The sequence below is a fragment of the Rhinolophus sinicus genome, chromosome 18 (genome assembly GCF_057876585.1).
Source record: "Rhinolophus sinicus isolate RSI-liver-muscle chromosome 18, RSI-T2T, whole genome shotgun sequence".
In the NCBI taxonomy this organism is placed as follows: domain Eukaryota; kingdom Metazoa; phylum Chordata; class Mammalia; order Chiroptera; family Rhinolophidae; genus Rhinolophus; species Rhinolophus sinicus.
Window position 1 is genome coordinate 5,181,802 of NC_142518.1, and position 22,315 is coordinate 5,204,116.

The following is a 22,315-nucleotide window of genomic DNA, read 5'->3' on the forward strand; positions in this document are numbered from 1 at the left end:
TGTAGCTTAAAAAGGTCTGACTATTGGCAATTTCATATGATTCAACCTAATAGCGTGTTTCCTCCCAGTAGCCTTCAGGCACCTTATTTGTTCCATGGTCCCGTTTGGTTAGGTCTCCAAAGCGGCTCTCCAATCAGTGTTTCCAAGAATGGAACGGGAGAAGGACGTATGAGAAAGACTTGGAAGGAAGTTTCTTGCCAACGATTGAGAGGAAAAATTGCCTCAAGAGAAGGTGTGTCTTACTTACTGGCTACTCTACCAGAATGGCCTTTGCAGTGAGCGTGGGGACTCGGGACTGCAGCCCTTGAGGATGTAAATAGGCATGTCCCTCAGCCGGTTTAGGTCTCCATGGGCGTGGCACTCCCTTGCCATTGGGGTACAGAGGGACTTGCACTCAATTACATTCTTTCCTGTGCTCCACGGAACTGTATTAATGCCTAGGAAGAAATGCTTCGCAGGTTGCTGCCTTTGAAGTGGCGGATGAAGGCACCTTTAGCAGAGGAAGCACATGATTCTGTGGTGTGGACTTGCAATTCGAACATGCGCGGCACATTCCGCTCCCCAGCCCCCTGGGAGTGTCTGCCTCGTCACAAGCTCGGCATCTGCTTGTGTAGTTGCCTTGGAGGCTAGATCAGGCCTGTCTGTTTTCATGATGGGGCCGGAGAGGCCACTGGATGTCATCAGGGGAAAAGACGACGAATGGCATCTAGAATGAACCCAAGTGGTTTATCAGGTTGCTGCTGTCCCTGGGGTTTTCACCAAGCTCTTTCAATTTGCCATTTAACCTGAGCTATCGGTTACAATGAGGAAAACTCTTAGATATGACTCAAATGAATTATTTTTGGCCACAGGATAAAGTTCAAGACAGTGATTCTATTAGCTTGACCCGTCATGCTCTAACATGTCTCCTCCAGAGGTCTGGGCCCACGTCAGGAGCTGCTGCTGGTAGGAGCCATAGCATTCCTGGGCTGCAACCGGCCACACAGCTCTCACGCTGCCCAGCCCGCTCTCAGCGCTAGGCATCTAAAGCAGGGAGGCGTGTCCTTGCTCTGGTCCTAGGCACAGAGGAACATTTGAGCTTCCTTCCCATGATTCCTTGAAGCTAAAGGAGCCAATATTCAATGAGCTAGAGTTTTCTCTGCATTGTTATGATTGCGACATGGTGAAGCACACGATGCTATCTTCATTGCACACACAGGAAAGCGAATATTGGGGCGGCTAAATGACTTCTTTGCGGTTACATACCTGGTAAGCGGTAGACTTGGATTTGAATCCAGATCTGTCTGTGTGGGTAGCCTTCAGTGCTGGCTGCTGTTTCCTGGACATGGAACAGGTCGCCAGAAGAGCTGATGGTGTTTTTGGAACACCTGGCCCTCCCATTGTTCAAGTGATCTGGAAATAAAGACTGGTTATAAATTGACAAGTCATCTGACTAGTTTGCAACACTAAATGGGGCAAGTGGAAGGCAGAGCATTTTCTACTTTTTTACTTTCTCATGGCCCATGGTAGGACTGCTAAACTATTCACTTAGTTTTCAACAGATGTTTATTTAGCACCTGTCGTTGGTATATACTAAATGTTGGGGACACAATTTATCCTTAAGGGCTGGTTGTAGAGGGGAAATGAGGCAATATGGTGAACAGAGGAATTAACTAATATTTCTAATATTGGAGCAGAAGGGTCCAGAGGAGGGTGGCAGGAGGGGAAGTGGATCTTGCCCACACCCTTCACAGACTTCCCCCTGAATTATGGAAATCACCAGAATAAAACTCCATTCATTGGAGAGGAATGATTTTTGTGTCAATACTGGACTGTCTGATATCTAAGAATATCTAAGCCTTGATGTTTTCTGTGCCTGACCAAAGCAAACTTCGATGCTTTGCTGGATTGGAGCACACGTGTTCCCATGAGGCTAAGAACCCAACTTTATTTGCTTGAGCTTAGGAGCTAGTTGTCTGGTACCCAGTCCTGTTTCATGCTTTGTAGAGCAGTGAGATGGAACTGCTTGTTCTCCAGTGAACTAACTCATTCTCCTGAGACACACCCGGTACTTTTTCTACAGTTCCATTTTCTTCATTCTAATATGTTCTTCTGTTATTTGCCTTCCTTTTAACACTGAATACACTTGTTATTTTAGGAACTTTTTTTCTAGAGTCACTCTTTCATTCTTCCTGAGAAACTCGAGCCTCCGGATGTGTTCAGATGAAGCATATGACCATTTATGGGATCTTTTGGAAGGGACTCTTGCATGGAGTAAATTATAGTCTGAACCACAGGCAGGTCAGCAAATGATGTATGGCCCACAGGCTAAATCCTGTCCACTTAGGGTGTTTGTCAGTAAAGTTTTATTGGAAACATCCACCTCCATTCACTTACCTTTTGTCTATAGTTTTGTCTATAGCAACTGCAACGGCAGAGTTGAGGAGTTGAGAACAGAGACTGTATGGCCCACGAAGCCACAAATATTGACTCTCTGGTCCTTTGCAGAGAATGTCTCCAACCCCTGGTCTACACCAGTGGTTCTCAACCCTGCCTGGCTGCACGTAAAATCTCCTGGAGGGTTTTAAAAGCTGCTGCTGCCTGAGCCCCCACCCCAAGAGATTTTGATTGAGTTGGTCTTGGCTGGGGCCAGACATTTTTTTTTCTTTTTACAGTTCCCCACATAATTCCCAGAGTTGAGATCCACTAGTGTAGACTGACTGGCTGTCTCTCTTAGCAGCAGGAATAGGGCTTTGTTACCCTGGCCCCGAGAAGCTAGCAATAGTCTATACCCCAAGTGGCAGAGTGGCTGGGAAAGAGTCAGCCTTATCTCTGGTGAGAAAGTGCTGACCCATCCTGAATTCCTGAGTTAGGTGGTGCTGAAGCTTGACCTTATCAGTCATCAGTCCTGCCAACATTCTTTCCGAGGCTCCAAGCCCCTCCCACAAAGACTATCTTCCTTTCTTCTCTGGTAAAGGGTTTCTCATCTATTATCTAGATCAGGATAAGGGCCGAAGTCCATCCATTCAGCCTTTTGTTTTCCCTCATGCAAGCATGTTGGAGCAGGCAGGAGAAAAATGGATCACACTGCATTTTTCACAGCTATTAGTTGGCAAGACTCAATCTTGAAGGTTGTAGCGAAGCACACGTGTTCACTGCGAGATAATCCCCTAGTCTGTTCTCGAGAGAACTCTTCATTTGGATTTGGTGGCTTCTTGCGTTACTTCTCTAGGTCACCCCTGAGTGGGCTTGAGTTTTGGGTTCTTCGCTTATTCTGGTGCCTTTGGAAACTGCCCTGCCCTCCTCTGTTGGCGTCGGTGATGTGTCACTGCTCTGATAGTTAGTACCTGTCAGTGTGGAATCTGCCAGGGCGTGCCCCCTTTCCCCCACTCTGCCTTGGCTCCCTTGAGCAACTCCCTGCAGCGCTGAGGCCTGGAGGCGCTCACCCGGTCCCCAGGAGCAGTCCGCCCAGAGGATGTCTGGAGAAGGACTCTTGGTCTTTGAAAGCATATCCTCCCCCTGGGGTGACCTCAGGTTCTCACAGCACACAGGAGGCCTGTTGGAAGAGAGACAGAGACACACGCACACGTAGATACACACGTTTCCCCCTGTCAGTAACCTGTAAGATCAAAAGCTAAGATAAGTACTGTGCTCTGCAGCATTTTGAATATTAAAGACACAGGTGTAGTTCACCTGTTGGGCCATGGGCATGCGGGGGGCCGGAGGGCCGTTCTTCTTACATTGGAAAAGATAGTCTGGTGAAAGGACATTGGCCAGCTGACCCCCAGGAACCCAAGTTCCTGGCATAAGTCCCTCTGTGACTGTAGATCAAGTCACTACAAACTCAGTCTTTAATATAGTATAAAGTGGGGGAGCGTCATCATCATCTCTGACAGATTCTTATGAGAATAGGTGAAATAAATATGAAAGGCACCCTGTAATAGCAAGGTGTAATCATTTACATTTTTGTGGTCCAGCTACACTAAAACCTTATTATTATGTCAGCCAAGACGATGGTGTACGTCTGAGTGGACTGCGTACGCTATTTATTGTAGTAGCTCTGCCCACTCAGCTCTTCGAGAGAACAGAAGGCTTAGAGGTGAATGTCTGGTATTTATCATAAACCTTCAGATTGGAGACATGTCTTAACAGGGGAAGATGCTTTCTCTAATGTTGTGGAGCGCGTGCTGTTAAAAACGGGGTCTGGAGTCCTGAGCTCTTCCTTGCACTCCAGAAACGGATTGCACTTGACTTACCGGCAGACATAAGGAACTGAGAATTGATAGAAATTGAATTATAGTATTAAAAGTGGTGCCACTGTTTATAGGTCTCCGTAGCATTTGAAGATAAAATGTACTCACCGTCTTAGGTACCTGAGTTGCCTTTTCCCTCCTCCCAGTCCTGGAAATGTATAGTTTTAGACACTGGAGTGAAGGTAACATGAATGGCATCAATATAAGTAAAACCTAGTCTATCATTTAGGATGGTTTGAGCTGTAAGTCACAGAAAACACTGCCGCCCATGGCCCTGGGCAATAAGGAAATCCACTGTCACATAGCGGAGTCCTGGGGGGGTGGTGTGTGGCTCCCGGGAGGTCTCGGTTCATCAGGCAACACTTCCAGGACTGGCTACCGCTGAGTCTCCTGGGAAAGGGGTAGGTACCTGACACCCTCAGGGTGCTGGGAGTTAGGAGGGAGCATGGGGAGCAGGTGGTTATGTATTTGTCCACGTGTACCTGCTACACCTCCCATGCGCATTTCAAGTTTTGTGGCGATGATTTCATATCGTTGTTACTGGTGGTCAACATTGCAGCCAACTTCCCTGGACTGTGGCGGTGGGGTTACTTCCTACCCCAATGGGAAGGATCCCAGGTGATAACTGTTGGCGTTGTCTTCCTCAACCGCAAGGTGACCTGTTGACACAGTGGAAGGGAGGAGTCAGTGAGGCCTTGGCTCATTTGCGTATTATCTGGGTCCCAAGGGAAAGCCCTTTAAGCTCACGTCTGAGAAACTGTTAAGTCCCAGGAGTTTAATGTGGAGATTTTGTAGAAACGATTTCTGTCTCTTAAGGGCATTCTTTGAAGTGTTGCTTTCATTACTGATCTTAAATGAAACCAAAGAGTCAGAGAAGATGGAAGTTGCCGGATTTGGAAATAGACATTCTTTGTCTAAGAAAGAATAGTTTTAGAAACATTTTACTCCATGTCTTGAGAGAGCATGATTCTAAATATAAGAACGTTTGAGATAAAGTTGGCAAACACTTAGCTCCTCCAGATATTTATTTGCAGTAGATTCTAGTGGTTTGAAATTCTGACTGATGGGGGCTTAAATAGTAGATTTTCCATAGAACTGTTTTTTTAAAAAAGGAGATATCTGAGCTGCTCAGATGAACGTTGGATGTGGTTCTAGTCGAGGCTATGAAATAATCTTGCTGTTTAAGCCACTTGGTGGCTCTGAGCCAACCTTTCCAATAGAAAGTCAGGAAATGGTTTTGAACTAGTTTCTAGGTGTTGGCACCTAGGTATCTGACTGACCGCCTTCGGTACCCAGATCAAAGGAGTGAAAGAATGGATGCGGGCGCTGCGGACGGGTCTTCTGAGTAGGCGACATTAATAAAAATGACCCGGAGCCAGATTACAGCAGTGTGGGGTGACCACAGATGAAGATAGAGGAACACTCCACCACTAAGGAAGGGATAGTCACCAAGTCACTGCAGCACAAACGCTGAGGGCTTCAGCAGCCTGAGAGAAAGGAGACAGAAGCATCAGGAAACAGCCATGCAGAATGGAGAAAGGGGTGAGGGGACTAGAAACAGCCACCAGCTTAGCTCTTCAGTCTCCTTCTCCCCAGGTATTGGCTCCGCATAATAATAACGCAGTGTCTGTGAGAAGAGTTCAGATCGCATGCACGGCACTGTTCAGGAGTGCCTTTAGCCAAGTGATGTGTTTTAGCTAAAATCCATCCAAAACAAACTGCAGGAATAAAAATGGGGGTGTTTCGCTTCAGTTTGTGTGGCACAAACAACCTGGAAGAATAGCATTTTCTCAAGTCCGTCAGATGCTGACACATTACTAGAAAGTTGTCTTTTTCGTTTTGCAGATCTTCAGCATTTTTTTCTTTCTTAGGTCAGACATTTGCCCTCTGGAGAATATAGATATGAAGAAAATGAAAATAAAATCTTTTGTAGTGAAACCATTGAAAATAACCACAGTTGACTTTTTGGCTCTGTCTTTCCAGCGACTTCTGTGTGTGTGCATTTTAAAAGAAAGTAAAAATGATTCATACTGTACGTACTATTTACATAGTAAGAACAGTTTTCCATGCCATAATGCTACCTGTCCCTCCCCATGGGTATATGGCTTTTAACCTTAGCAGTTTTGCAGTTGAGGTAAACAGAGTTTGGATTTAACTCCAGCCATCTATTTTATTATGTGGAATCCTGTAGAAAGGCCTCATGCAAAAATCAAACATCCAGATTTGAGGTTGTGAAATGTTGATTCTTTGGGATCTAGTGCCAACTTGTAAATCTGAGACTTAATCATTTAATACGGTGAATCAGAAGTTGTTATCTATGTGTATTTACTTATTGTAAAGGATCCATTATAAAATAAAATATTTTTCTTCTGTTTAGCGTTCTCTGGATATTCAACAAGCACAAAGTACGACCCACACCAAATTAAAGCGGAAATAGCCAGTCGCCGGGATAGGGTGAGTAAGACGAGTGTTTCCACAACTCAGAGCCCCACATGCATTTGTGTAACGTCACTTACTACAGTTCATTTTATGGCGGCCAATGTATAACAGTCGTATTTTAGTAGGATTTTTGATTTCTTGGATTATTATTTCATTTGGTTTTACTCTCTACTTTTTCCAATAGGAGGGAAAGTGTTTCATTTTACAACCTCAGCCCCTCTAACAAAAAATTGCCTGTGTTCCTCTGTGTGTACCCCCCGTTTCACCCCTTGAGCCCCCTGTCTAGGTTGTCTGGGAAGGGAGTCCGTTTTGTTGCATTTGCAACCAAGCAAAGGAGACATGATGGAACTGAAGCATCCTGCTCTGGTGTCTCATTTCCTAAAGCAGAGTGCATCTTTTGGGGTGTGGGGGTTCTCAAATTTTAGTGCACTAGAGAGAAACACCTGGGGAGTCGGTTCAAAGTGTGAGCTCCCAGGCCCACCCCCGGAGTTTTAACACAGGCCTGGAGCGGGTCCCAGAATCCGTTTAAATAAGCACTCCAGGCAATGGGCCTTCAGGTAGTGGAGACCACCAGTGTTTCACGTGTGGGATCTGTGAGTAGCAAGTGGAAGGGGAGGTGAAGAAATATTACATAGTTTGCTAATTGTAACGAGTAAATCAATATCTGGAAAAAGAAAATAGTTGCCGGTTAGGAACCTGTTAGTGATCTGGGATTTTGGTACCTAAGCGAGGCAGCTCTTCTAGGGTGGCTGTTTTATATGTGCCTGATGGAAGTTCACGGAGAGAGCAGATGAGCCAATGAATTACAAGCTAATCAGAAACTTCGATGACAGTGATAACAATTGTAGAAATCATTTTCACAGCTTTCTTTGAAAAACAAAATGTAATTTGTCTTTAGCTTTCCAGATTAAAGCGAGAGCTGACCCAGATGAAGCAAGAACTGCAGTACAAAGAAAAGGGGGTGGAGACCCTGCAAGAGTGAGTTCCCTGCGGGCAATAGAAGGGGGCATCGCCCGGTGATTTCCCTTCGCGCTGACTCTTTGGTGCCCGGACAGGAGTCCTAAAGCTTCGCAGGCGTTCGCGTCTATGCTTTTATTGTTACTCGTTATCTCCCAATCCTAAGCATCAGAATCTCGCTATTCCTTGAAGATCCTTCCTTCCTTTAAATGGAAATACTTGGGAAACAAGACCTTTATTTTACATTTATGCACATTCTCGATAGCTGCACTGTCCAAGACATACGTGGCTGTTTAAATTTGAATTCCAGTTTTGTTAGTTTTAGTCTCTTACATTTTTTTTTCTAAAAGTTAAAATCAAACTAACTAAAATTAAATAAAACAAAAGATTGTAGTTCCCCAGTCTCAGTAGCTGCCTCTGAAATGCTCAGTGGTCACACGTGGCTAGTGCAGATTTTCCCCACCTCGGCGCTGTTGAGGTTCTAGGCCAGAGAATGCCTTGTGGTGGGGGCTGTCCTGTGTATCACAGGATGTTGAGCAGCCTCCGTGGCCTTGACCCCCATAAATGCTGGTAGCTCCCTCCTACCCATTTGTGACAGTTAAAAACGTCTCCAGACTTTGCCAGCTGTTCTTTGGAGGGCACATCTGCCCCCATCTGAGAACCACTGGGCTAGTGGCCACTGCATCGGACAGCACAGTTAATAGACTATTTCCATCATCGCAGAACATTCGGTTGGACAGTCTGGCCTATGGGTCTCCCTCCAGTTGGCGTCTTTATAGTTAAAACTTCATCCTTACTAAGAATTTCGGGATGAATCTCTTAACATTTGTGAGCTCTGTTAAGTCAGGAAATTCAGTGAACAAAAGGTATTTTATAAATGGTGATACTGCTGGCCTGAAAGAATTCATTTTTTTTAAGAAAGGGTGTTGTATGCTTGTTGGTTGAGAGTCTGTTCTCTCTCGAATCCGAGCCTGGCTTCACATGCTGAACTTGGGCATGTGCTTCATACCTTCTGTGCCTGCCATTCTCACCTGTCCGTGCCGACGGCCTCAGCCAGCTTGGCTGCTGTAACGAAATCCCCGAGATTGTGGGGCTTAAGCAGCAGACATTTACTTCTCACAGTTCCAGAGGCTGGAAGTCTGAGGTCAAGGCCCCGGCAGACTCAGTGTCTGGTGAGGGCCTGCATCTTGGCTTACAGATGGCTGCCTTCTTGCTGTGTGTTCACATGGTGAGGGCTGTGGGGGAGCTCTGGTCTCTGGTGTCTCTTCCTTCTCTTATAAGGACACTAATTCCATCCCGGGGCTCCACTCATGACCTCATCTAACTCTAATCACCTCCCAAGGCCCCGTCTCCAAATACCATCCCACTGGGGGTTAGGGCTCTCCATATGAATGTGGGGGACATGATTCAGTCTATAGCAGTGATCACTGGGCTACCTTGTCTGAAGGCAGCACCATGCCTGCTACCTAGTCAGCCTTCGGCAGGTGGCAGGAATCGTGGGGTGCTGTTGGGCTGCATGCCTCTCTCTTCATCCTGTGTGCAGATGTAGTGCGGTGTGTCAGCTGTGACTGCAGCATCGCTCTTTATGGGTAGGGACCACAGAATGCGAGTGTTGGACAAACGTAACAGTCAGCCTCACATGAAGGGTAATTACTGGGTGTGCCAAACCCTGTGCTTTCACACTGGCTTGAGCTTTACTTTCTTAATCATCCAGGATTGGTTTAGTTGATGATTCATCTGTCCATTTCTTTAGTAAGGACATATTATGGCCACCAAGGGAGACACAATAGAAAGGTGAGCTGGGTCCTGCCTAGGGGGCCTTGGCTTTCTCCGGCGCTGAGACCTGGCCATGCCCCCTGCAGGCCCCGCCAGGCGGTGGGTTTTGGTGCATGCTCAGTGTGAGCTGGAGGCTGAACCTGGCTGCCATTTTTCGCTTTCTCTGCCATTACCCACCAGTGTGTGTGTGCGCGCGTTCTCCTGCAACTTAGATTTGCAATGGGGCTTCCATTAATTAGCCCTAGTCACTACCGCTTTCAGAAACAGTTTTGCTTAAGCAAATCAAGCTGCCTTTTCAGGATCGGCTACTGGTTGTTGCTCACTGTGTCCATTTGTGGCCGTGCTTCCCATAGCGCTTCTGCGTGTTCTATAACTTACCCCGTACAGCCCAGCCAGCCTCCAGAGGCTCAGATGCCTGCGAGGGTGCTTCCGTGTGCTCTGGGGCCCATGTCCTCCCGTGCCACTCCTGCTAAAGGGCTGGGTAAGAAACAAGCAGAAGCAAGTAATTTACTTTGGTAGGGCTTCAAAAGTTGCTAGGACTGTCTCTTTGAATTGGAGGTTGGTTTCCTTCTTTCATTTGGCCCCACTAGCTTTCTGTCATTACTAGGGAGCATCAGGGCTTCACAGTGTCGCTAGATAATAGCTACTTGTAATGCTAGGCATCGCGGGGGCTGCACATTGCAGTTAATTTCATTCTCACTTGCAGAAGCTCTGGTGAAGGTGATGGGGGCTCGGGGTGGTGGAGGAACATTCTGAGGTCACACAGGAGCCCTGAGCCTCAGGGGAGTCCCGCCTGGCACCTTTCGCTGCTGGCGGTGCAGGATTGCCAGGTCCAATGCCTGTTCCTTCGCCTGGCCTCCATCATTCCGGCCATCTCCATTTCCTTATTTGAAGACAAAGGTTATAATGCAGCATCAGCGTAAGACTGAACCCTCTAGAAAATAAGAAATGACAGGGCTCAGGTGACTGAGAAAACCCCTTCCCTTTGGCATTGCCAGGAAGTAAATTCATCTCTTACACTCAAAATAATTTTAAGAATAGGAAAAGGCAGCCTCGGTTTCTCCAGGTGTATTGGACAGGAAGCAGAATCCAGCACAAGGAGAGGTGTAACTTTATACCTGCAGCCGGAATGGAGTATGAGTTGTATTCCTGCAAAGAGGAGGGCCGGTGTTGTCTGTGTTTTCTTTCTCCTTTCCTTAGCAAGACCCCGCGTTTGGGAGTAGATGGTAAACATGCCCCCTCCAAGGGGACAGTCTTCGCTCCCTGCCAGAGATTGTAAAGATTGCCACCCTCCCCGGTGGAGGCTGAGGAGTGGCATGGGGGAAAGTTCTGGACCTAGTCCTGGGCCTGGGGGACCCACCCCAGCTCTCCAGATGGAGCTGTCTCAAGAGGCAGCATTTAATTGGCTGCTGTGTTGTCACTGTACATGTCCGCTCTATTTTGTGACACAGCCTCACAGGAAGGAGAGAAAAACGTGGGCACTCATACCATGCCTAAAATTCTTTGCAAGTAAAAAATCGTTTCATACCCTCCTCTGAGCTGCACAGGTTATATGTGAGATGAAGACAGCCTCATTATTTTTCTGGTTTTGAATATGGGCTCTTCTGTTTGGATTGAATCATGTAAACTGGTATTATGTATTGAGCAATTCTGAAACCCTTTGGTAAGCACTGATAATGTGATTACCCCAGTCTACTGTAAAATCCTAACTAAGCACAGAGAATACATGGGCTGTTGCCCGTAAATGGGCTTCTTGGATATTATTACCAACATCGATTTAAGGCAGAGACCCTAGGTTTTCCTCCAGAAACATTTCTGCTGTTCTTGCTTCCCAGAATATCCAGTGTATTCTTTTCCAGAGCACCTCACCAGGAGTTTGGCCGCTTATAACGTTTTCAACTCGACTTGTTTATCTTGGTGAACTTTCCTGGCTAGCAAGAAAATCCATCATTACGCTTGGGTCCAAGTGAGGAAAAAAGAACCTTTTGTATTTTTTTTAAGCCTATGTATGTTGTTAATTTTTGTAGATGGGAGCTGGCCATGAACACAGTCTCTGGGTTAATGATAGAATGTGTGTGTGTATGTGTGTGCGTGCGCGTGCGCATGCACGCGTGCACGTGTGTGGAACATATATAAACTTTTAATGATGGAAAATGTCCGCCATACACAAAAGTAGAGAGAACAGTAAAATGGAACCCTCCAGTACCCCTCATCCCACTTCAACAACTAAGCACACAATGGCCAATCTTGTTTGTCTCACCCTGCCTCATTCTGTAAGCTTTTACTACCTTATTGAAACAAATCCCACAATCACATTTAATCCATAAATATCTCTCCTAAAGTTATGGACTCCTTTTGAAAATATACTACCTATACCCCACTTAATAGTAATCTCTTAATGTCGTCCCTTCTTCAGGGAGGGTTCGTATTTCTCTGGTTTGTTTGGGTCCAGGTTCATACAAGGCCCACACAGTACGTTTGGTTGGTGTGTCTCTTATCTGTACTCCCTTCTCCTTTTTTTTGCTTCTGACAACTTATTTGTTGAAGAAACTAATTTGTCCATTAGAATTTCCCTGACAGTGGATTTTACTGCGTGATGTGTGTGGTGTCCCCTACTATTTATGCATACTGGTGTAATTAGTTTGAGAGACTTGATCTGATTCAAGTTCAAGTTCTTTTACTTTTTGGGGGGCGGAGGAACTATGTTTTGTAGATGGTGGTGCTACTTTGATCAGGAGATACACACTTTCTGGTTGTCTCTTACTGTGGTATGAAGGTTGTTGGTGCGTTCTGGCATTGTCTGCCTGGTACATTCATTTATAATGTTTGCCATCAGCTTTTCACCTAAGGCTGTGCACATGTAGATATGAAAGATTTCAGGATACGTTCCTGAAAGTGGGTTTGCTGTGTCAAGCCTCGGTGGGATTGTTAGACATTGCCAAATTCCCGTCTCTAGGGGTCGCACCATTTTTCATTCCTAACACTAATAGATGAGTATTCCTGTTCCCACGGCTTTGCCAACAGAATGTGTTGTCAAGCTTTTGCGTTTTTGCCAGTCTCATAGGGTGAGCGATAGTATCTCAGTGTAGTTGTCATTTGCATTTCTCTTGAGGCCCATTATAAAAGTCTTCAGAAAATAGCAGCAACATTTATGAGTAACGAAAGTGTTCAGAAAAAATTGAGCTTTTCCAGTGAAAGAGCTACTGGACTCTGCTGCCCTAACGATTGTGCAGCTCTCTTTGAAAACTTCTCTTGCTGTAACTCGTTACTAGCATCCAGGGGCTGGCAACGGGGGAGGACTCGGAACTACGCGGTGTGCAGTTTCCCAGATGGTGATGCACAAGAACATGCTGAGTGTGCCAACGGGTGTGGGGAGATCGCCCTCTCTAGTTATTCTAGATCCTGGAGATCTGGAATGCACCTCGTGTTAGATTCCGAGTTGTCCTGCAGCCAGCAAGCTCATCTAACATTGCCTCACCCTGACTTTCCCACGCTTAGGTGCCATTGAAGCCTTTTTCCGCCATGACACTGATAACGTCCCTGAGTGCGGGAGTGACAGCCCAAGACGCTTTGGGGGAGCTCTGTCCCGACTGCCTTCTTGCTGTCTTGTTCACGGTGTGCTGTTTCCATACCTGGCACCCATTCCCTTCTCACAGCTTCCACCGTGACTGCTCATCTCACCGTTCCCACATTGTAGCCACGGGGAGTCTTTTAAAATGTCTCCTCTGCTGGGGGCCCCCTGTGGCTTTCTCTCTCACTGAGAATATAGTCCAGACTCGAGATGCGGCGGCCCCCTGTCCTGACTCCGTTTACCCCCACCTCTCCATCAGTCACCTCCACCAACCCCCCGGCCGCTCTGCTGGTCTCCGCACTGTTGCTGCAGGTCCCTGTGCTGGGAACACTTTCCCACAGCCTCGCATGCCTGTTCCCTCCCTTCTGTAGTTCTCTGGACGAATGACATCGCAACAAGATCCTCGGTAACCACTGTATCTAAAAAGGGGCCCTCTCTGTCACAGTGTATTCCCAAACCCAGCTTTGTTTTCCTTAAAACACCGATGGCTGCCTGACCTAATGATCGTTTTTGTCGTCTGTCTCCTTGAGTAACATCATGCTGTGCAAGGGTAAGGACTCTTCTCCTTTGCTTGTTCCCTGCTCCATCCTCAGGACCCGGAGCCTCCCAGGCACAGGGCAGGGCTCCGTGGAAGGAATGGACCGGGCCCGGGTGCTGTGAGGAGCCGCCCCACAGTTCACTTCATTCTTGGACACTGGGACCCCTGGAGTGAGGGCCTGGGCTGCAAGGATCTTGGGGTGGTGTCTGTGAATCAGCTGGTCACCTTCTTCTTAACTGCCCTCTAGCATTTCCTTCTCGTCCACATACTGTGTTATGGTGTGTTAAGAAATCGCATTCTTTAGTGCTGCTATTCAAATTACAGAAAGGGGTGCTCACGAAATGTTCCAATAACCAGTTTCCAAATGGCACATTCTTAGCCGGCTGGCCTCTGTGCTCCAAGCCTTTGAATTGCTTGATGAACTTCTTCCCTATTGGGGTGAAGTAAAGCCCGTGCCTCTCCTCAAATAAGACTGACTGCTCTCTTCTGAGCATTCGATACCAGAACGAGGCGGTGTTAGATATTGGAATTAGCGTTTTCTGTCCAAGGGGATTTAGTGGTTTTAGAAGAGAATAAGATTGTTCACAGTTGGAACAGGCTTAGACCAACAATATCCCATTAACATAGCACATAAGGTACAGCCCGTGCGAAAAGCCCGGCACTACTCAGATAACAGTAAAACATACAGAAATGGGGCGGAAACAAAAAGAGCATTGTTCCTGGTTGTGGGACAGGTCTGGCGCTGCACACAGGACCTGCTGTTGATAGAAAACTGCCGGAAGCTTTCTGAGGTTCACTCAAGGCCCCTGCCAGGGCTGGTGATGTAAAAGGTAGGGTTGTAACAAAACTTCTCATTCTTTTGGGTTGTAATGTGTGGTATTGACATGGAATATCTTTAGAAGCCTGGCAGCCCTTTTCTTCACGGTGTGGGTTTAAGAAGTCGTTTGGTTTTACTTTTGCCAGTGCAATTCTCTTGACATCTTAAATTGAACAACAAATATGGAAACTTTAGGGCAGCGGGAGGGAGAGGTTGATGATAAACATCACAAAAATGCCTTCTCAACAGTACTCGGCCATCATTTGAAGCTGTGCCTTCTCCTTTTCTTTCTAACCATTTCTTTCATAAGCAGACCATAAAGAGCCCCGGTTTACTTTGGGACGACGTTTGACTGGCTGTGTGGGTGGCCTTCGGGTTTGACACAGAAAGACTTTGGAGGCCTTGACTTTGAGTGTATTGTTAACCCGATGATGAAGGGGTTGAGTGCTGGTGTGAGGGGACTCAATGTGAACCTCACTGTGCCTCTTACTGGCTGTGTGACCTTGAGCAAGTCACTTAACCTCCCCAAAGCTGCTGCAAAATGTTGAGAGGTGAAAAGTAAAGACTGTAGGTACTCTGTGCCTGGATTGTTTTTCACACTGTGTCTTAGTCCATTTGGACTGCTATAACAAAATACCACAGACTGGGGGCTTGTAAACAACATACGTTTATTTCTCCCAGTTCCGGAGGCTGGAAGTCTGAGAGCAGGGTGCCCTCATGGTCAGATTCTATGTCTGGTGAGAGCCACCTTCCCGACTTATAAATGACCACCTTCTTGCTGTGTCCTCACCTGGTGGAAGGAGCGAGGGGCTCTCTGGGGTCTCTTTTATAAGGGCACTGATCCCATTCGTGAGGGCTTCTCCCTCATGACCTGATCCCCTACCAACCACCCCACCTCCTATACCGTCACACTGGCATTAAGATTCCAGCATGTGAATTGGGGGGGCGGGGGGGGGAATAAACGTTCAGATCATAGTACACTGCATAAGGGCTTATATCTTTATTAGCACCACCTTTTGTAGTTATCAATTTTCTGTCATTTGAGATGTATAACCACTGTCTTGGGGCTCTTAGTTAAAATTTAAAAAAGAAAAAGATAGTTCTTTGGCAGTCCCAGATGTTATGATTTTTCTTATGAAATGGGATACGTGGATATTTTACAAAATACCAAATCATTGAGCACATCCTCTGAATTTGACCAAAGTTCTAGAGGGAATTTGAAAAGAGGGAGAAAACTCCCGAACGAATTTTGCAGACTTGAAGGAAGACGTTTCCTGTCCTTTGAAGTTTTTGTTAGATGAAAATCTGTCATGTTTGAAAAATGGAAGTGGTTTGAATTCTGTGAAGCATTGCTTGCCTGTATAAAAGCCAGTCGACCTTACCTTGGCCGCTCTGAGCGGGATACACCTGTGGTATCCAGGGGCATCCCCACACTGAGGAGCCAGTGCAGGCTTGAGAATTGGGAGATGTGGGTTTGAATCCTGGCTCTGCCAGATCTTAGCTTGTCATCTTGGGCCATTTAGTTAATCTCTCTGAGCCTCAATTTTTTTCATTATAAAATCTGAGGTTATGCTCATCTCATAAAGCTGTTGAGGGGATAAAATAAGGTGACAAATGTAAAGCATGCAGTGAGACCCTGTCACCTAGTAGGTGCTTGATACATGGAACTACTTTAATATGCTATTTACATAATGTAATCAAATAATATATACTATATAAATATGTTTATATAAGGTTATACTTATATAATATATAGTATTCTTTTTATATAATTGGACGTTCTGCGATAACATACTCTTATAACTATTTTTAAATAATAGTATTTCAGAGATTCCTAGAACTTCGAGATCATATTGTTTAATAGCTTTCACGTTTTTTTAACAGTGGAATCTTTTTCCCTTTCCTTCTCTGCAAACATCTTCTATGGAACCAGAATAACCCAGGCAGAGCAAAGGGGGCGGGGGGGGGGCGGGGGCTTGCTGAAGCAGGGGCGAGGTCCCCAAGCCCTACACAGGCTCTCCCTTTAGCTACTCCTGCTCACCACACTGGGACATCCTCGGAACGGAGTGAAAACAGCTGCTCTAGGCCAGTCTTCATTTTTCTTCAAGGTCTCAGAGCCACTTATGTGGAGTTATGGCCAGAGCCCACATCTGTGGCCTTGAAGTTGAACTTCTAGGCACTCTGCAGTGTCCGCCTATAGGATGAATTATGGCCTCTGATCCCTCTCCCTGATGGGAATTGGGGCCTGTTTTCCTCCATGTGGCAGCCGTTCCCAATGTAGAACCTGGTGCCTGAAGAGAATGCTGGCTCCATCCAGGGTTTCCTGGTCGCCACTTAGGCTTTATAGTTGCTAAAAGCCATAAGGAAATCAATCACGGCGCTTCAGTACAAAGCAGGGGCTGACGTGGTTAGCGTCGTTCAGTGCAGCCTGAACAGTGGGTATATGTCTATACATTTATGGCTATTTGACTAGCATTGATTTTTTAAGCAATTGAAATGATTTTGTTTAATGCAGTCAAGTTTCATTTCCTTCTATGTGTGTTAGTGTCAGGTGATGATCCATTGCTGTATTTTCCATTCTGGAGGAGTCAGTAGATCTGGTTAGCAGAGGCGCTGCGCCGGTCATTGGCTGCTACAGAGAAATCAGACTTTTCTGGCTTCAGGTTTTTTGTCTGGAAATGATGTAACCCCCTTTTCTACAGACTTCATCAGCTTATGTGGGTTGTGGTTTGGGATGTTAAATGAGATGTACTGGAAAGCCTTTTATCAGAAAATGAATTCAAGAAGACATTATTATGTAAATGAGCCTAGCTCTTCTCTGCAGGAAAAGTCAGGCCCCTTCCTTCGCAGATGGGTGGCCTTTTATTTCTGCTTTGCTTTGGCGACTCTTGGTTCTGCATAGAATAGCTAAAGTGGAAAAACACAGTGCCAGGCCATGTTGGGATTTAGGAGTGTCACCATTTATCGTGTGGGATCCCATGGTGTGCCCGCATCTGCTCTCTGTGGAAGAGGACTTGGGACCCGTTTTCATACATATTTAATTTGTAGCCGATGGCAGGTACAGCACTGCCCCAAGCCCTGGAACCCTATTCCAAAGGGAGGGGATGGTTTCCTGCTTGTTCTGTTTGTCCTCTCATTCCAAGGGCACTGACAGCTCAGACCAGCTCCAGTGCTGAGTTCTGCTGTGAGTTGTGACATCTTTGGCCAGGAATTTGTTAATGATAATAAAGTACCAGAGTTGGTGAATTATTTACTTTCTCTCCCATGAGTAAGTAGATTCAGCATCATCCTGATAATAATAATAAACCACAAACATTACATGCCAGGCCTCTGCCAGGTAAGACCTTTCCTTACATCTTCTCATTAAATGGGAGAAGTATTTTGAGTATCCCCATGTGAGACATCAGGAAACTGAGGTTTAAAGAGGTGAAGTGACTTGTCCAGGGTCCCGCTGTAGAGCTAGACTGTCACTCAGACTCACCAGCATGCCAGGATGCTTTTGTGAGTGGAAATAAAGGGAGTTTGGGCTGGCCGTTAAGGATCCAGCCAGATTTTCAGTTAACATGGGGGCAACAATTTAGAACCAGAAGCTGTTAGTGGAGCTGGAACCTGAAACGCAAGTTAATGACGTTCTAGAGAAGAAGTCCATTCCATTTCTGGACCAAAGTATCTCAACTTCTTTAGCCCTGAGGACTTCTAGATACAGACTCAAGATTGAGCTATGGAAGACGTGACAGAGGACGTGCTGTAGGACACTGCCTGCTCTGTGAAGGCCGGAGGCAAGCCTGATCTTAGTGCTCTGCTTCTACCTGCCAGAACCAGACCTTGTACACACAGGGGCGAGCGGGCGGGCTGGAAGGAGGAGGGGAGGGAGGGAAGGAAGGAAAGAAGGAAGGGAGGAAGGAAGGAAGGGTGAGGGGATGTTTGGATTGAAGGAAGGAATTGAGATGAGTAGTAGTAGCGAGAGAGTGATAAATTCGAACCAGAGTGAGATAAAAGAGATACCTAGAGGAGACAGAAGAGTTTCCAACTCTGCACAAAGCATTGTTATAGAAAGTTCACTACTTTTTGCTATTTACCGTGTGTTCTCCTTGTTCATAGAACTCATTCGTATGTTCATTTCATGGACATTTTTGACCACTAATGCAATGTTGAGGGTAAACGAATAAGATGTGGTCCTCCTCTCAGAGAGGGGAGTTTAAAATCTTACTCAAGCCAGTGAGGACATGGAATCCTGACTCAGGCCCTCACCGGCACAGGGTGGTCCTGAAGCGATGGCAGTCATCCATCTCTTTGTGTTGGCCACAACAAGGAGGCTTGTATGGGGTCGTGATTTTTCTTTGCCAAAACGTTGTTTCCCACCTTTCTCTGAAGCTTTTGCGTTTTTTGTGATGTTGTTTAATGGAATTTTATGGTCTCGCTTGGATTGACTCATTTTTCTGTTTTGACCAGGATTGATCGTAAGATGTCAAATGCTCACACCAACTACAAACTGGACGAGGCACAGGCTATAATGAGTGAGCTCCGGACCATTAAGAAAGCCATTTGTACAGGCGAGAAGGAGAGGCGCGATCTGATGCAAGTAAGGCCAGTGCTCTGCAGGCCCCCTGTCCGCTCGTGCGTCTGCTTGTCTCCCCTTCCTTTATGTGAAATTAATATCTGTATTTACTGTACATTATGTATTTATTACCTACGCAATTCACATATATTTTAAAGATATACATGTATATATAATATTATATATGTGTATCTTTTGTGTGTCTGTGTATTTACATGTATAAATATTTTAAAACATACCTATTAGTTTCCTAGGGCTGCCGTAATGAACTACCACAAACCAGGTGGCTCAGAACAACAGAATTATTCTCTCAGAGTCTAGAGGCCAGAAGTCTGAAATCAGGTGTCAGCAGGGCCCTGTTCTCTCTGAAGGGCTTCGGAGAGGACCCTTCCCGCCTCTCTGGCTTCTGGGGGCTGCTGGCAGTCCTTGGCGCTTCTTGGCTGGGAGCTGCGTCACTCCATCTCTGCCTTGGTTGTCACATGGTGTTCTCCCTGTGTGTCTCGGTGTCGAAATTTTCTCCTCTTCTGAGGACACCAGTCATTGGCTTAGAAACCACTCTAGTCCAGTACGACCTCGTCTTAACCTGAGTCCATCAGCAAACCCCATTTCCAAAGAAGCTCAAATTCACAGGTTTGGGTGTTAGGGCTTGAACACATCATCTTGGAGGACAACACTTCCAGCCACAGCAATGGGTGATGCAGTCATATTGTTCAGTAATCAAAGCAATTGGAAAAGTCTACGATAAGAAGTCTTGCTATCTCCCCATTCTCTCACTGCCCAGAACGACATTTCTTAGCTTCTTGTGTACCTTTCCAGTGTTTCTGCAGACACAGGACTGAGCATGCTCAGCTGCCCTCACAGAGAACTAGGACTCTACCTGCTGTTCTGCACCAGCTTTCCCACACGACCACCAGACCGGATCGGACTGGATCACACCCTGTACCTTTTTCCACATCTGTGCAAAGAGCTTCTTCATTCCGTCATATGGCTGAATAGTATTCTACCCTGTGGATACACTTAGCTATATGGCTGGGATCATTGTAGCTTTATAGTACTTTATTTTTTTGCCCCTTCAACTCCTGTAGTTTCCATTGTTTTTAGAAGAAGCTGACTTTTTGTAAATGGACGCATGCTGGTCTTTTTGTTCAACACAGTTGTTTCTGTTACGGCTTTTGTTTTTTGCTAACACACTGAATGAGCACCTAGCACCTGGTAGGCATTTGTCTCGATTCTGCAGAGTTGAAGACAGAGAAGGACATGGGAAGCAAAGCTGAGACTCACAGGACAGACGAGACAGGTACACAGACAACTGCCTTGCAGGCTGTTGCTTCCTAAGGTCAAGGACGGGAGAGACTTGTGCAGTGTCCCCATGATGCTCGTTCAATTGCAGATTACTGGGCCCTACCCCAGACCACTGGATTAGAATCTCTGGAGGTGAGACCCAGAAATCTGTACTTTCAGACACCCTGTCCAGGTCACAAGAGGTAAAGGGTCAGTTGTTAGATTTTCTCAGCACTGCTAGCAGGAACAGCTGCCATTCACTGAGACGTCTGCGTGCGGCATTGCAGGGTGCTCTGTGGCTGTCACCCATCTAGGCCAAACCCAAACCCCAGGCCTGAGCCAGGCAACACTTCACCACGGAGACCTGGAGTCCTTGGCCCAGGAGGTAGATCTGGCCCCCCTTTCCTGGCCTTCCCAAGTTTGCAGACCTGGTTGCCTCAATTGGATTCCCCACTATGGAGGCTAGAGATAGAATTTCTTGAAGAAGCTTCAGATCCCTGCATCTTCTTTGAGAATCTCCATGGAGAATCATGGGCCACTTCTTCTTCTAGTAAAATCCACTAAGTTATTTTGTCTTTTTTACACAAGTTTGCCAACACTGGCCCATTCCAGGACGCCTTCGTCTAGATCCAGCATGGTTGCGTGATGCATGTTGTACCTGGGTATTCTTGTGTCTGCTGAAGTGGTCTTTAGAAAGTGTTTTCAAAATTGTAGAAAATCTGATCTGTCTTTAACTTTCACCCAAAGGGGTTCGATGTGCCAGAAACATACTAGCTCTAATTTTCAGCAAACTGACATCCATGTGAGATGATTTTTGACCACGTGGAATTATGATTGAAAAATCAGGTTATAAAAATACGTAAAGATCGTCTGGGAGCTGGTTTCAGTTTCTGTGTGGTTTATAAAGATTTCAAGGTAGCATCCATCTCTGTCGGACTCATTTATTGATAGAATGCTTGGGCTGCGAATGCTTCCCCAACCCCCGCTTTTTTAAGGTACAGTGCCCCAACAGAATTCTATAACTTCAGGGTATACAGCGTGATCATTTGGTGCACATGTATGTTGTGAAATGGTTGCCACAATGAAGTTAGTTACACATCCATCACCTCACATAGTTCCTTTTTTGTTCGTGTGTGTGGTGAGGACTTTTAAGGTCTCTGTCAGCAGCTTTCAAATATGCGGTGCAGTATTGTTAACTAGAGTCTCCAGGCTGTACATGACACCCCCAGAATTACTCATCTTCTAACTGGAAGTTCGTGCCCTTTGACCCACATCTCCCCAACCCCTGGCAACCACCATTCTACTCTCGGTTTCTATGAGTTTGGCTTTTTCTGGAGGGAATGCTTATTTATTTATTTATTTGTTTTTATGAAACACAAAGGCTTGAAAATAGTAAAACTGGTCCCACAATTGTTCTCCATATTATTCACGCGCTGCCAGGAGGACTCAGTTGCTATCCGATTTAACTTACTGAGAATTTTATTACAGGTGCCTGTGGTGAAAGACGTTTCTCTTAAATCTAATGAGAATGGGGGTTGGGGTGGGTCAACCCTCCAGTAATGCAGCTGCCATCCTGGAACCGGAGTCACCTGACTGCTTTTAGCGGGAGAGAGGGGTTGCCATCTCTGTTCAAACAGCTCGTTCCTTCTGTTCCAGAGCCTGGCCAAGCTCACCGATGGCTTCAAGAATAGCTTTTCTCTTACCGACCCTCTGCAAGAGTTCCCTCACCATCCAGGCGGTGGCGATTCTTTACCTCAGCAGTTCTGTGACGCTGGGTCTCAGACTGACGTCGTCGGAGAGGTACGCTCACGGGGGGAGGAGCCAAGTGGGCCAAGGGAAAGGGCTGCTTTCGTGTTGCCATCCCTCATTTGCTCTCATTTTCCACTTTTTCTTCCGAAATGGTTTGGCTTTTGTGCCATTTCGTTTGAAGAAAAAATATTGTTTCTCACATCCAGCTGTGAAGGTGCAGTGGCCTGGGACCCAGTTGGATTGCTGATTGTCTCTAACCTAGTGACTCGGATTGACTTGGATTCTTTCAAATGGCAGACTCCTTTTGAGAGTTTAGATGTGTTTTTGACAGACGTATGACTTTTTACAGCATGGACCAACTAATTTTTTCTGTGAAGGTCGAAGTAGTAAATATTTG

The 22,315-nt window shown here is 46.1% G+C and overlaps 1 protein-coding gene across 3 annotated transcripts in view; it reads left to right on the forward strand.

Annotated features, from left to right (window-relative positions):
• The window catches only part of WWC3 (WWC family member 3), a 101,886-nt gene that overhangs the window by 41,416 nt on the left and 38,155 nt on the right, over positions 1-22,315 (forward strand). For 2 of the 3 annotated variants that reach the window (XM_088795263.1, XM_019746296.3), the window contains exons 4-7: positions 6,610-6,686; positions 7,570-7,649; positions 18,783-18,912; positions 21,826-21,969. In XM_088795263.1, coding sequence (XP_088651389.1) covers positions 6,610-6,686; positions 7,570-7,649; positions 18,783-18,912; positions 21,826-21,969 — 431 coding nt within the window. Of the gene's footprint in view, positions 1-112; positions 233-6,609; positions 6,687-7,569; positions 7,650-18,782; positions 18,913-21,825; positions 21,970-22,315 lie in introns of all 3 variants that reach the window. The other variant, XM_088795262.1, reaches the window with a different exon arrangement.